Source organism: Mesoplodon mirus (assembly GCF_964341445.2).
Source record: "Mesoplodon mirus genome assembly, chromosome: 13".
Taxonomy (NCBI): domain Eukaryota; kingdom Metazoa; phylum Chordata; class Mammalia; order Artiodactyla; family Ziphiidae; genus Mesoplodon; species Mesoplodon mirus.
Window position 1 is genome coordinate 65,542,258 of NC_138989.1, and position 13,939 is coordinate 65,556,196.

Consider the following 13,939-nt stretch of genomic DNA (forward strand, 5'->3'; position numbering starts at 1 on the left):
TGCAAATAATAATGCCAGAATTGAAAAAGGTTCAACAAACACTGTCTATAAGAAACGTATCCTAGAACAGCTCTGGAAAGGAACAAAGCAAAGAGCACCAGAAGTGTTAAAAATCTTCCTAGCCAATAACTGCACTTCTTACCCATCTTAATTATATTAGTGTTGGATGTATTTTGAAAATCTAGCTACCACATTCATCTTGCTTTTCGAGTCTAACCTTTTGATAAGTGATCACTGCCTCGACATGGAACTATCTGCGCATGCTCTACTTCAGGGTTTTGGCAAGTTACAGCCCACAGGCACACCACCGCCTGCTTTGGAAATAAAGTTTTACTGGAACCCAGTCATGCTCATTTGCTTAGGTATTACCTATGCTGCTTTTATGCTACAATGGTAGTTAAGAGGTGGTGACAGAGACCACAAAAGCCATCTGCCCCTTTGCAGAAAACGTCTGCTGAGTTCTGTTCCTATTTTTAGTCATATAAAACCCTAAATGGAATATAGATTTTAAATTAAAAATTTCAAATAATGTATCATTCGGAGTTTTCCAGGTTAATTCCTATCCCTAATATGTCCCTAATATGGACAGGTGGATCTAAAGCCAGCACATGCTGGCTTGGTTATCTCTGAAAGAAATGTAAATATAAATGGATATAAAGAACCACAGCCCTCATCTTAGATTTACTTGACCTTCCTGAGAATATACACAGAAAATTTAGTTTTTCTCATCTTTAACCAACATGAAAATATACAACTTGACAGTCATCTCCACAAGTGAAAGTACACAGTATGGGGTAAACAATACCCTCTTTCCTCATTAGAAAGACTATTCAGAGGAAAAAAATACCACAAACCTTGTGTATTCTTAAAGGACATGATGGCCTGTCTGTAGGGGTTTGGTGCATCTGCAGCATCTGTCAGGTTGGCCAGCACCAGCAGAAGCAGGAGACTCTGGTTGGCCAGAGGGGAAGAAACTTCTGGAGCAGCGGCCGCTTTGCTGCCCACACCGCCCAGTGTGAAAACAGTCCAGAGTCCAGCTTGAGAAGAAAACACACAATTAAAATGTGCTGGGACTAGGGGCAGGACAGGAATAAAGACGCAGACGTAGAGAATGGACTTGAGGACACAGGGAGGGGGAAGGGTAAGCTGGGACAAAGTGAGAGACTGGCATGGATATATATACACTACCAAATGTAAAATAGATAGCTAGTGGGAAGCAGCTGCATAGCACAGGGAGATCAGCTCTGTGCTTTGTGACCACCTAGAGGGGTGGGATAGGGAGGGTGGGAGGGAGATGCGAGAGGGAGGAGATATGGGGATATATGTATATGTATAGCTGATTCACTTTGTTATAAAGCAGAAACTAACATACCATTGTAAAGCAATTATACTCCAACAAAGATATTAAAATAAATAAATAAATAAAAATAAAAATACAACTCAGCTCTGGAGGAAAACTACAAAAAAGAAATGTGCTGGGACTTGTAAGATGAATCTATTTCTGTACAATATTCTATACTTTCTCACATTTTAAAGTTTGAAATAACACTCCCTTTTTTGATTATGAAAGTAAAACAAGTCCATAGTTTGGAAATTCTCATATTGTCCAAGGACATAAGATTTTTAAAGACTGTCATTCCCTATTCCCATAATTCCACTTCCATTTCCCATAGATAACCAAGATAATATTAAGTTTCTTATGTATCTTTCTAAATTTTTCTTTACATATCAAAACATACACATAATTATAAAAAAATTTCACATACAACTTTATACCAATATATTTGAAAACCTAAGCAAAATATTAAAATATCTAGGAGAAAACAAAATTGGCCAAAGAAGCTGAAAGCCTGAATGGACAAATAACCTTATAAGAGTGTAAACCAGAGTCAAAGAGCCAATCCTTAAAAACCATCCAAGTCCAGATTTTTTTTTTTTTTTTTTACAAATAAGTCTACCAAACCCTAAAAGTACAGATAATTCTCATACTATATATGCAGTGCCAAAGTACAGAACAAGAATCATAGCTACATACTCATTTGACAAGGCCAGAAAAATCTCCTTGATACAGAAACTGGATTAAAAAATGCATTTAATCACATTAAAAAACAACTTAGGAATAAACCTAGCCAAGGAGGTGAAAGACTTATATGTAAGGAGATTCATCAGAAAACTAAAAATAGAATTACCATATGATCCAGAAATCCCACTCCTGGGCATATGCCCAGAGAAAACCATAATTCGAAAGGATACATGCACCCCAAAGTTCACAGCGGCAGTATTTACAATAGCCAAGACACGGAAACAACCTAAATGTCCAAGCACGGATGAATGGATAAAGAAGGTGTGGTACATATATCCAATGGAATACTACCCAGCCATAAAAAGAATAATATAATGCCATTTGCAGCAACATGGATGCACCTAGAGATTATCATACTAAGTGAAGCAAGTCAGAAAGAGAAAGACTATCACTTATATGTGGAATCTAAAATACGACACAAATGAACCTATCTATGAAACAGGACACAGAGAAGAGACTGGTGGTTGCCGGGGGCGGGGGGGGGGGGAGGAATGGAGTGGGAGGTTGGGGCTAGTAGATATAAGCTGTTATATATGGAATGGTCAGACAACAAGGTCCTACTGTGTAGCACAGAGAACTACATTCAATGTCCCATGATAAACCATAATGGAAAAGAATATTTAAAAAAAAGAATGAATATATATGTATAACTGAATCACTTTGCTGTACAGCAGTAATTAACACATTATATATAAATCAACTGTACTTCAGTTAAAAACAAACCAAAAAAATAAGTGATCACTACACAACACAAATTTATTCAAAACAATGTTCACGATACAGTTGGGAAACTTGAGGCATTTAATAAGAAAATCAAAATTATGTAAGAAAGTACAACCAGTAGCCAAGTATTACTTGCTTTGGGACTGATTTGTTGTTTATCTTAACATTTTTAAAAATTTCCAGTCACTTCCTTCCACTCAGAGTATGCTCCATGACTGCCTACCCCTATATCCACCACTGTGTGTTCAAGGATTGCAAGCAAAGAAAAACACAATTAGAAAGTTCAATCTGCAAAAAAAAAAAAAAAAATCACGAAATGCTCTCCAAGGTAAAATATAAGTGTTTTATTTTGGGGGGGATTCTCTTCACATCTGTGCATCTTCATTACTAGGAGAAATAAGAGTTGACTAGCACTGGACAAATTTCACAAACAAAATTCTGACTCGCTTTTAACAGAACTTGAAGTCTCCTTCCCCCCCCACCCCCCTTCAAGTTTTTTCAAGAGGGCTGCAAAGCTGCTTATAATGTCAACAAATGAACATTTTATTGAGAAGCTATCCCACCCCACCCCCACCGGACAGACAGCCTTCCTTCCTTTCTCTGATAAATATTACTGCTATGTGGCCTTTCCTTACAGGGAGAAATGAGGCAGCCTGCCACTGCCTACATTGTAGTTTAAACTGGCCATAATACTGGACCAGAATTCTTCCAAAAGTTTGTTTCTTTTTGCTGATCCAAGCCTCTGATCTATGACCCAAGAATCTTAGTAGAATTGTATTTTCCTGTTGGCAAAAAAAAGCTTCTCTCCACCAAAAAAATAAGGGAAAGTTACAGTATATTTCCTTCTGTTCTAAAAACCAAATTAAGGATGGTCTCCAAAGTTTTTTAATTGTATCCCTCAGGTCCTCCAAATAAATGCTTAAAATAATATTCATCTAACTAAAACTAAAAAAGTACTGAAATTAACTAAAAGAAAAAATCTAGTGTTGATGATTCTACCTTTTAAAAGTAGTGACTCAAGATTATTTATCCTTAACAATAAAAATGTGAGAAAAATATAAAGTATGACAAACTGAAACATCAATAAAATAATAACCAAAGAAAAAAGAATTCTCATTTTAAGAAATTTTGAACTCAAAAGTAAACTATTAAGACAACGAAATTAAGGTAAATTACTGTTTTTTAAATATTACTAAACATGCCACTTGCCACTATAACTGATTTCTTATATCTAAAAAATACATAACAGGACACTAATTATTCAAGCAAAACTATACAAAAAAATACATGATAACATACTATACTGTCATCCATAGTTATAAAAATCTGCTAAAAGGGTCATATTCATATATTTTGAGACTGTAATACTGCAACAAAACAGAGACCATGAAGAAATTAAGGAGAAAGCAGGTCAGCTATTACAAATACTTATGAAAATTCTTCTAGAGACATTTCAATCAACACAGATAAAACGGTAATCAGTCGATAAATAGGTAGTGAGTGCCTAATTAGGGTTAGGTTCTGTGCCAGGTATAAAAAATACAAAGAAGAAAAAAGTTATACTTTGTCTTTGAGGAGGTTAGAGAAAGGGGAAGCAAATATTCATACCAATTTTCATTGCCATAATGATCCAACAAATATACCTAACTCTTCAAACATCTATACTTTTCCTATATAAGTACAGTGAAATAAGGGAAGACAGTTTCACCAATAAAGTTACTGAACATGCATCCCAGGGCAAACACTGGGGCAGAGTGAGTATCTGATCCCAATACCACGCTCTCTTTCCTTTTATTAATAAAACGCCCTGAGATTTAGCTGGGCAGAACTACATTTCCCAATCTTCCTTACAGGAAACTATGGCCATATGACTAAATTCCAGCCAATGGGATGTGACTGGGAGCAGCCCATGCGAGTTTTAGATTATATCCTTAAAAGGAAATTATTTTCTCTTAAAATCCTCACCCTTCCCATGGGCTAGAAGCCAGGTAGAGTGGTGGGCCGACAGATTTGACTTTGTGCATGAGGATACCACCAAGGGAATGGCAAAACAAGACAGAAGGAACTCTGGTCCCTGGATGACCTCAGGAAGCAAACCTGCCTACACCCCTGGACTAGCTTAGACTTCTACGTGAGAGAAATATTAATCTTCTATCTTTTTTAAGCCACTGGTATCTGATCTCTATTAAAAGCCAAACCAATATACTAACACAATTATGTGTTATAAAGTTCCAAAATATTATTGCTTGGTTAGAGACCTTTTTTTCCCCAAACAATAGTTTAAAAAAATTTTTTGCATATCAAAAATTTATTTAAGTTTTTAAGATAATTATAGATTCATATGCTCTTGTAAAAAATGCGCACCTTTTTATCCAATTTCCTCTAAGGGTAACATCTTACAAACCTATAGTACAGTATCACAATCAGGATTTAACACTGACACCATCAAAATATAAAACAATTCCATCACCAGTTAGGAACATGTGTATGGGGAAAAAATATCTGATGATCACTAAACTTCTTTGAAGTTAATTTCTTTTAAGGGTCACATACCAGCCACAGAGGAAATATACCACCGTGGATTAGACAAAGTGCAAGAAACTGGATTAGACACTAAGGAACCCAAAGACAATGAGGCCCTATCCATGAAGTTTATAGTCTAGAAGAGAAATGGATATGGAAAAGACAAGCAAATAAATAAACGGTAATGAGTTTGCAGGGAGAAAAAGAATGTTACCTAAATGTCAGGATGACCCTGGAAGAAAAAAACAGTTGAGAAATAATTCAGAAATCAATGTGTAGAACTGACCATTGGTTTAGACTTTTTCCAAGATTACAATTAACCAGACAAGCCATTCTACTTCCCCCCAGTTTTAAAAAAATTTCTTTCATTTCTTTTTCCTACTTTCTTTCTTGCTTAGAGCATCCTTCCAGGTCCAAATCAGACGTCTATTCTAATGAAGCAAAAAATGACTGCTTTTACAGCACTTAGATTATATAGCTCTCTCCAGCACTGTACTTACCACAGTCTGAAATTGATTATACTTATGTATGTAACTTAGGCACAAATCTTCCTGTGGACTCCTTGATAGAAAATAGCTACATCTTTTTCATGTTCCATATTCCTTAGAGGGCTCCAACTTATAAACTTAATTTGATCCTTTACTTCAACTTTACTTTACTTTCTTTCTTACTTCAGTTACTTACCAAAGGTTATTTTTACAGTGTATAAGACAGATTTTATATTTGAGATTTTAAAAGTATATAAATAATATAGATTTTATATTTGCTATTTAAAGGAAAAGCATGCTGTTTTTAAAGTTCTAAATATAAGTGTCAAAAGTTGGCTTTAGGGCTTCCCTGGTGGCGCAGTGGTTGAGAGTCCGTCTGCTGATGCAGGGGACACGGGTTCGTGCCCCAGTCTGGGAATATACCACATGCCATGGAGCGGCTGGGCCCGTGAGCCGTGGCCGCTGAGCCTGCGCATCCGGAGCCTGTGCTCCGCAACGGGAGAGGCCACAAGAGTGAGAGGCCCGTGTACTGCAAAAAATAAAATAAAATAATATAAAAAAGTTGGCTTTTGTCCTATATTTTAAATTATAATACTTTAATGCTGATGAGAATACTAGGAGACAGGTATTTTCAGACACCAGTGGTAGGACTGTAAATGGGTACGCACCATCTTTGGGAAAGACAGTCAAGAAATGTGCATCACAAACATTAACAATACGCAGATTATTTGGCCTAACAAGTCCAATTCCACAATTTATTCTAAAGAATGAATACAAAGATCAAATTAAAGAGCTATCCATCTTAAAACTCAAGAGAAACATATACACTTAAATACTGAATAAGAAGAAACTGGCTGAATTAGTTGTGACATAACTCATCAACACAAGAGAAAACCAAGGCCATGGTTAGAAATCCAGGCATATCACCCAGAATGTCAACAAGGTTAACATTTTCCCAGTAGAATGTCAGCTAGTTTTTAATATCTAAACTTCCTAGAATATATCACTCAGTTTAATCCTTTTCAACTAGTGTTCATAAAATAATCTTTTATATTTGTATCTCCAAAACTCAAAACATTTTAAAGAAAATAACGTACTGGGTGAGAGGGGGAATCAAATTTCATTACAAAGATAACTGGTGTGACAGAACTGTTGACATTTTGAAACTGAACTGAGTGTTAAAAAAAAAAAAGGGAGATGAATGTCTCAGATGTTGTTGATAACTAAAGGGCATCTTAGTGTCATGCCCTGTGTGAGCCATTCTCCACCACTGGGCACACATACTAAATGTGTTTCCTAAGACCTTTCACACTGAGCCTTTGATTTTGCTAAGTGTTATACAATAAGAGGTAAAAGTTGAAAAGGTTGTAAAGAAGAGAGGAAAAAAATGACTAAATGGAAGAGATTACTATTTAAATCAGCACTTTCATCAGGAAGCCATGTTTTAAGCATTTTATATAAAAACACACTAGTTTGTTAAACACTGGCATTTAGTGTGCTTTAAAAAACTGGTTGAGTAATTTGAGTTATTATATACACTATAATTTTTAAAATTTAAAATAATGGTATTTAAATAGGTTCCAGATCAGTATTTTTTGGCATAATGTCTGATTTTTGTGATTACTGATATTAAGTGGTAGATACCTGCATTGTATAACTAGTTTGGAGGGTCAGTTGTTAGGGTCTGACTACAAAGGAACACAAGGAGACTTTTAAAGATGATGGAAATGTTCAAAATCTTATGGTTATGGTGGTTATTACGTGACTATACATATTTGTTAAAACTAACAGAAGGTAAATTTTACTGTGTTTAAATTATATCTCAGTAAACATGACTCCATCCTTTCCCTCTCCAAAAACACGTTGGGCATGGATGTGGAGCAAGTTGAACTCTCATATACTCTATAGTGAGAGAGTAAATTGGTGAAAATAATCTGGAAAACTGTTTAACTGTAACCACTACACTTGAATGATGCACAGCTAGGACCCAGCAATTTGCTTAATTATTATACCTAACAAAATGCTTACATTATGTGCAAAGACATGTACAAAAATATACACAGCAGCATTATTTTAACAGGCAAAAGTTAGAAATAATCAAATGTGTAATAATCACACGCATTACAGTATGAAGGATAAATAAAATATGGGATAGTCCTAAGATGAAATAATATATAATAATCAAAATGAACAAAATATGCTTCATGCAAAAACATGAATGAACTTTACAAACCAAAGAAGATGCCAAAGAATACACAGCATGTGATTCCATCTATATAAAGTTCAAGGGCGTCCCTGGTGGCGCAGTGGTTGAGAGTCCGCCTGCCAATGCAGGGGACACAGGTTCATGCCCCGGTCCGGGAAGATCCCACATGCCGCGGAGCGGCTGGGCCCGTGAGCTGTGGCCGCTGAGCCTGCGCGTCCGGAGCCTGTGCTCCACAACGGGAGAGGCCACAACAGTGAGAGGCCAGCATACCACAAAAAAAAAAAAAAAAAAAAAAAAAGGATAAAGTTCAAAACTAATCTGCAGTGCTAGAAGTCACAACAGTGGTTTCCCGTGCAGTTGGGAGAGGACAGCGATTAGGAGAGTACACGAGCGGGGTTTCTGGGGTGCTGGGATTACTTGACCTGACTGGTAATGACATGTATGTTCATTCACTTTATGACAATGAATTGAGCTATACACTAATTGTACACTTTTCTATATGTTAAACTTACATTAAAATGTTTACCACTAAGCAAACCCAGTACGCATTCCTTTTTGTAAGATGTTAAGTATATCCCAGAATGCTCACAGTGGTTACCTTTGATTACTGGAACTAAAGGTGATTTGTTTTTCTCATTAGAATGCTTTGATTTCTTAAATGATAATGTAGTAAAAGAAACCATAAAATTTGAAAAAAATTTATATGATATCTTTAGAACAATATTTCTTAAAAGAAATATATTAAAATGTCAGTTTATTGAGGAAAACATACCCTATTTGATATTATATCTTTATTAAAGGGCACAGTCCTCAAGTACCTCTCTATGTAATCAGCCTACATGTTAAGAAAACATTCTTCAGCAATTTTTTTTCATTTGAAAATGAATATAAAACAGCAACATACACAATCTTGAACTACAGCCAATCATACTACAGTGCTAGGAAAGGGGGAAGGGTGGTGGGAAGGTCACTAATATTTTCACTTTTTTACATGTGTTTACATTTAAAGCACTCTTAAAATATCTGGTGACTGCTAGTTCCTAAAACAGTTCTGAGTCAAATTCAATTTTCCTAACACAAAACAACATGATATTAAAACCCCCAGCCTGTCTCCCAAAAGGAATGCTTTGACCATCTCAAAAAAGAGAAAAAAACACACCACAAAAGAACAGAGAAAAATGTTTTAAAAACTCATAGCACACTAAAACATTGTATCCACCTTTGTAGTCTGAAATCTTTCAGAACCTCTGATTTATAATCCAGCATAATATAAACCATATGAAACTTTAAAAGTCTTACTCCTTTAAGAACAGAACTATTAAAGAAAAATTGAAAAAAAATCCACTGAAATACTTCAGTGTTTATGAAGATAACACCTGTTTTCAAAAAGGAGAGACAATGAAAGGTAACAGAATTCATTGGTCTAAGTAAAACTCTAGAATCACATATCCTTAAAATAAACATTTATGAGAACCTAAGATGAGCCAGGTACTATAGTAAAGTGTAGAGTATGAAGGGAAACAAAATGAATAAAAAACCTAGTGTCCTCTGAGATAAATCCCATCTCATACCCCCATGCAAAAACATTAAATAAATTAAATCTGATGCAAGAAATAAGAAAGGGGCACTGTGCCTGTACGCTCAGAGGACAGACAGCCCTTCCCTTGAACAGGTCCATATCTGGTTCCCCAGTAACCTCATTCCATCTGTCCTGAGGTTGGCCCCTAAAGCAGTGTTTCCCAAAATGGTGCACGGACCACTGATGAAGTGAGAGATGGTTAACTGTGGCACTTCTTAAAAATCTTCAAGAGTTATGTATATTAGAAATATATAAACTAGGATATCAATCTCAATTTTCAAGGACTTCACCATGTAATATAAGGATAGAGTAAACAATATGCTTAAATTTTTGAAAAAGTGAGGTAAGTAAACTGGAATTCAAGCTGTACTCACATAAGACAAAATCATGGTGGTTGCATGGATGTGGGTGAAGTTGGGGAAATATTCCTGTAGGAAAACAGAGAAGTCCTCACATCACAGCTCTAAGCATCTGGCAGTGTATACTTACACAGAAGTCCCACTCTTCAAACCAAAAAAGCCCTGTTCCCACAACATTTTCCCATGATACATGACCTCTAACCCCTCAATACCCTGGCCACCTTTCCATCTGCTGGCAATGAGGCATCCCCAACAAAACATAAAATAGAGGTATGTGTGTTAATGATGGAAGAGAAACATAAGTACCTTTCAACAAGCTTTAACCAAATACAACCATTCACCCCTCCTTCAGCTGAGGAAATCCAACAGTGTAGTATGTCACCCCTGTGAAAATTAAAGGGCCTTATTAGGGCTAGAGCTTTCACTGTTACTACAAACTTCTCTCTCTTATACACAGCTGTACTACTTCATACACGTGGCTTGCATGACTGTCTTCTCTGCTAGACTGTGGGTTGCTTGAGATGGGTGTCTCCCTTCTTCACTGTGGTTTGATTCCTTTGCACCCTGACAATGTAATTTTTTATATTACATTAAATAGGAAATGAGTAATTTTTAATTTTGCATTTTTGCAAACTGAATTTTTTACATTTTATGTAAAAATATTCATACAAAATTCTTACTTTCTCCAAATAAAAATCAGGATTGAAGTCTGAATTATGCAAGAGATTTTGTCAAAAACTACCTATACTAATAAGTTTATTAACTTTAACAGTATCAATAACCAGAAAGAATCCATTTGGAATCTACAAATAGATTTCTAACAGTAAAATCTTAGAATGAGTGCCTACATTAGCATTCAACTTCCACTTGTGAAGGAGTAAATATAAATCAAACGACTATAACAAAATATGCAGAAGAGATTTATTCCCACCTCAGTAACAGTCATTTTTTCCATATAGGTTTCCAGCTGTTACTCTCCTGGGCATTAAAAACTGAGAATCTGTGAGTAACTATTACTCTTTGGTTGTAAGTGACATTCAAGGAAAGATGGGAAGAATTTCTTCCAAAACTCAGACCACTTTGAAATGAATTTTTAAATGCCTTAAAGGCAGCAACAGCAACGTCATCTACCATCAAAGGATAAGAAGAGTAAGATACGAGCTTAGGAGGGACTAGGAAAGTAGAATCCATGAAAAGAGAGCACATTCATAAATATTTGAAAAAGAGGATTCCAAATTAATGAATCCAGAGAGTTCCCAAGATATAAATGATCCCCAAATGAAAGTTACAGGTAGTAGATGCAAACAAGAGTGAACACTAGATCAAATGGTCTGAAAGGACTCATGAGATTGAAGAAATATCCACAGAGCATTCAATACAATCTAACTAGCAGTTAATAAACACACACTAACACTAATGGTCTCCAAAGTGGGTGAGCAAAGAAAATATCAGAACTTTGTGTTTCATCTAAGAAATATGAAGACCCTAAGCCTTAGCGGTACACATTACTCAGACTGGCACTGGTGCTCACACTCAGCCCACCTGTCAGAAGTCACATGCCATGCCAGTAATCCAGGTACCCTGAGTGGGGTCCTGCCTGCAACAGGGGGGAAAGAGGCATGCGCTCCTTCCTTCTCTTTCAGCATAAGGAGACATACTGTGGTTTAGCATGCTTGATTATATTACCTAGGTTTAACTAAACTGACTCTCGTAAAAATCTATTTTAAAAATAATGGAACCAGGGATTCCCTGGTGGCGCAGTGGTTAAGAATCCGCCTGCCAATGCAGGGGACATGGGTTCAAGCCCTGGTTCGGGAAGATCCCACATGCCACAGAGCAACTAAGCCCGTGTGCCAAAACTACTGAGCCTGCCCTCTAGAGCCCACGAGCCACAACTACTGAGCTCACATGCTGCAACTACTGAAAGCCGCGCGCCAAGAGCCCATGTTCCGCAACAAAAGAAGCCACCGCAATGAGAAGCCCACACACCGCAACGAAGAGCAGCTCCCTCTCACCGCAACTAGAGAAAGCCTGCACACAGCAACGAAGACCCAATGCAGCCAAAAATAAATAAATTAAAAAAAAAAACAAATACCGTATGCTAACACATATATATGGAATCTTAAAAAAAAAAATTTGTCATGAAGAACCTAGGGGCAGGATGGGAATAAAGACGTAGACTTACTGGAGAATGGACTTGAGGACACGGGGAGGGGGAAGGGTAAGCTGGGACGAAGTGAGAGAGTGGCATGGACATATATACACTACCAAATGTAAAATAGATAGCTAGTGGGAAGCAGCCGCATAGCACAGGGAGATCAGCTCGGTGCTTTGTGACCACCTAGAGGGGTGGGATAGAGAGGGTGGGAGGGAGGGAGATGCAAGAGGGAAGAGATATGGGGATATATGTATATGTATAGCTGATTCACTTTGTTATTAAGCAGAGACTAACACACCACTGTAAAGCAATTATACTCCAATAAAGATGTTAAAAAATAAACAAATAAATTAAAAATTAATTAATTAATTTTTAAAAATGGAACCAGGGAATTCCCTGGAAGTCCAGTGGTTAGGACTCGGCGCTTTCACCGCCCAGGGCCTGGGTTCAATCCCTGGTTGGGGAACTAAGTGGCATGGCCAAAAAAATGAAAATTTTTTTTAAATTGGAACCATAAAACTGTTTTAAACATTCTGGTAAAGAAATCACAGACCAAAAAAAATATATAGTAAAGATCAAGTACAAGCAAACAACAGCAGAGCCTACCGTTCTACTCCCTGTGTCGGCTCTTTGTTAAGCCATTTTTGTAAGCTAAAAACAAAGACAATGTTTATCAAATCTCTGAAGAAAATTGCCTCCCCATCCGTTACCAACCCTCTCTGAAATAAAGATTTATAGCCACCATTATTAACAATGAGCATGGCTATAAAATATACTGTTCCTTGGGACATTGAATAATGACACTATGAAGGCACTGTGATTAGCAACTGAGTTTAAAAACTCATCCAGGGCTTCCCTGGTGGCGCAGTGGTTGAGAGTCCGCCTGCCGATGCAGGGGATACGGGTTCGTGCCCTAGTCCGGGAGGATCCCACATGCCGCGGAGCGGCTGGGCCCGTGAGCCATGGCCACTGGGCCTGTGCGTCCGGAGCCTGTGCTCCGCAACGGGAGAGGCCACAACAGTGAGAGGCCCGCATACCGCAAAAACAAACAAACAAACAAACAAAAACTCATCCAGATGATTATTAATAATAATATTTGTAATATCAAATTTTTTTCTGTATTGGTATAAACTCAAATTTAAATACTTTAAAATTTTTAATTAATTTTATCTTTTAGAAAATGTCAATTTGCAGATATCTTATAATTTACATAATATATTGGTATAACAATGTATTATATAATTTTTGTCAATCCACTTAAATCGGGGGGTTTCTTTAAAAGGTTACATTGATGGGATGTACAATCAATAACATTTAAAGACTACTATACACAAGGGAGGGCTTCCCTGGTGGTGCAGTGGTTGAGAATCCACCTGCCAACGCAGGGGACATGGGTTTGAGCCCTGGTCCGGGAAGATCCCATATGCTGCGGAGCAACTAAGCCCGTGCGCCACAACTACTGAGCCTGCGCTCTAGAGCCCACGAGCCACAACTATTGAAGCCCGTGCGCCACAACTACTGAGCCTGCGCTCTAGAGCCCACGAGCCACAACTATTGAAGCCCGCGCGCCTAGAGCCCGTGCTCTGCAACAAGAGGAGCCACCGCAATGAGAAGCCCGCACACTGCAACGAAGAGTAGTCCCCGCTCACCGCAACTAGAGAAAGCCCGCGTGCAGCAATGAAGACCCAACACAGCTTATCAATAAATAAAATAAATAAATTTATTAAATAAATAAATAAGTAAAGACTACTATACACAAGGGACTGTTGTGGGAAGAGGCAGTGAAAGAAAGAGGGGAAGAAAAAGAGCAGTTTCTGCCA

General features: G+C 37.3%; 1 protein-coding gene across 2 annotated transcripts in view; it reads right to left on the minus strand.

The window, feature by feature from the left end:
* The window catches only part of DYM (dymeclin), a 378,609-nt gene that overhangs the window by 233,124 nt on the left and 131,546 nt on the right, over positions 1 to 13,939 (minus strand). For both annotated transcript variants that reach the window (XM_082641320.1, XM_082641321.1), the window contains one exon: positions 855 to 1,037. In XM_082641320.1, the coding sequence (XP_082497446.1) occupies positions 855 to 1,037 (183 nt within the window). The remainder of the gene's footprint in view (positions 1 to 854; positions 1,038 to 13,939) is intronic.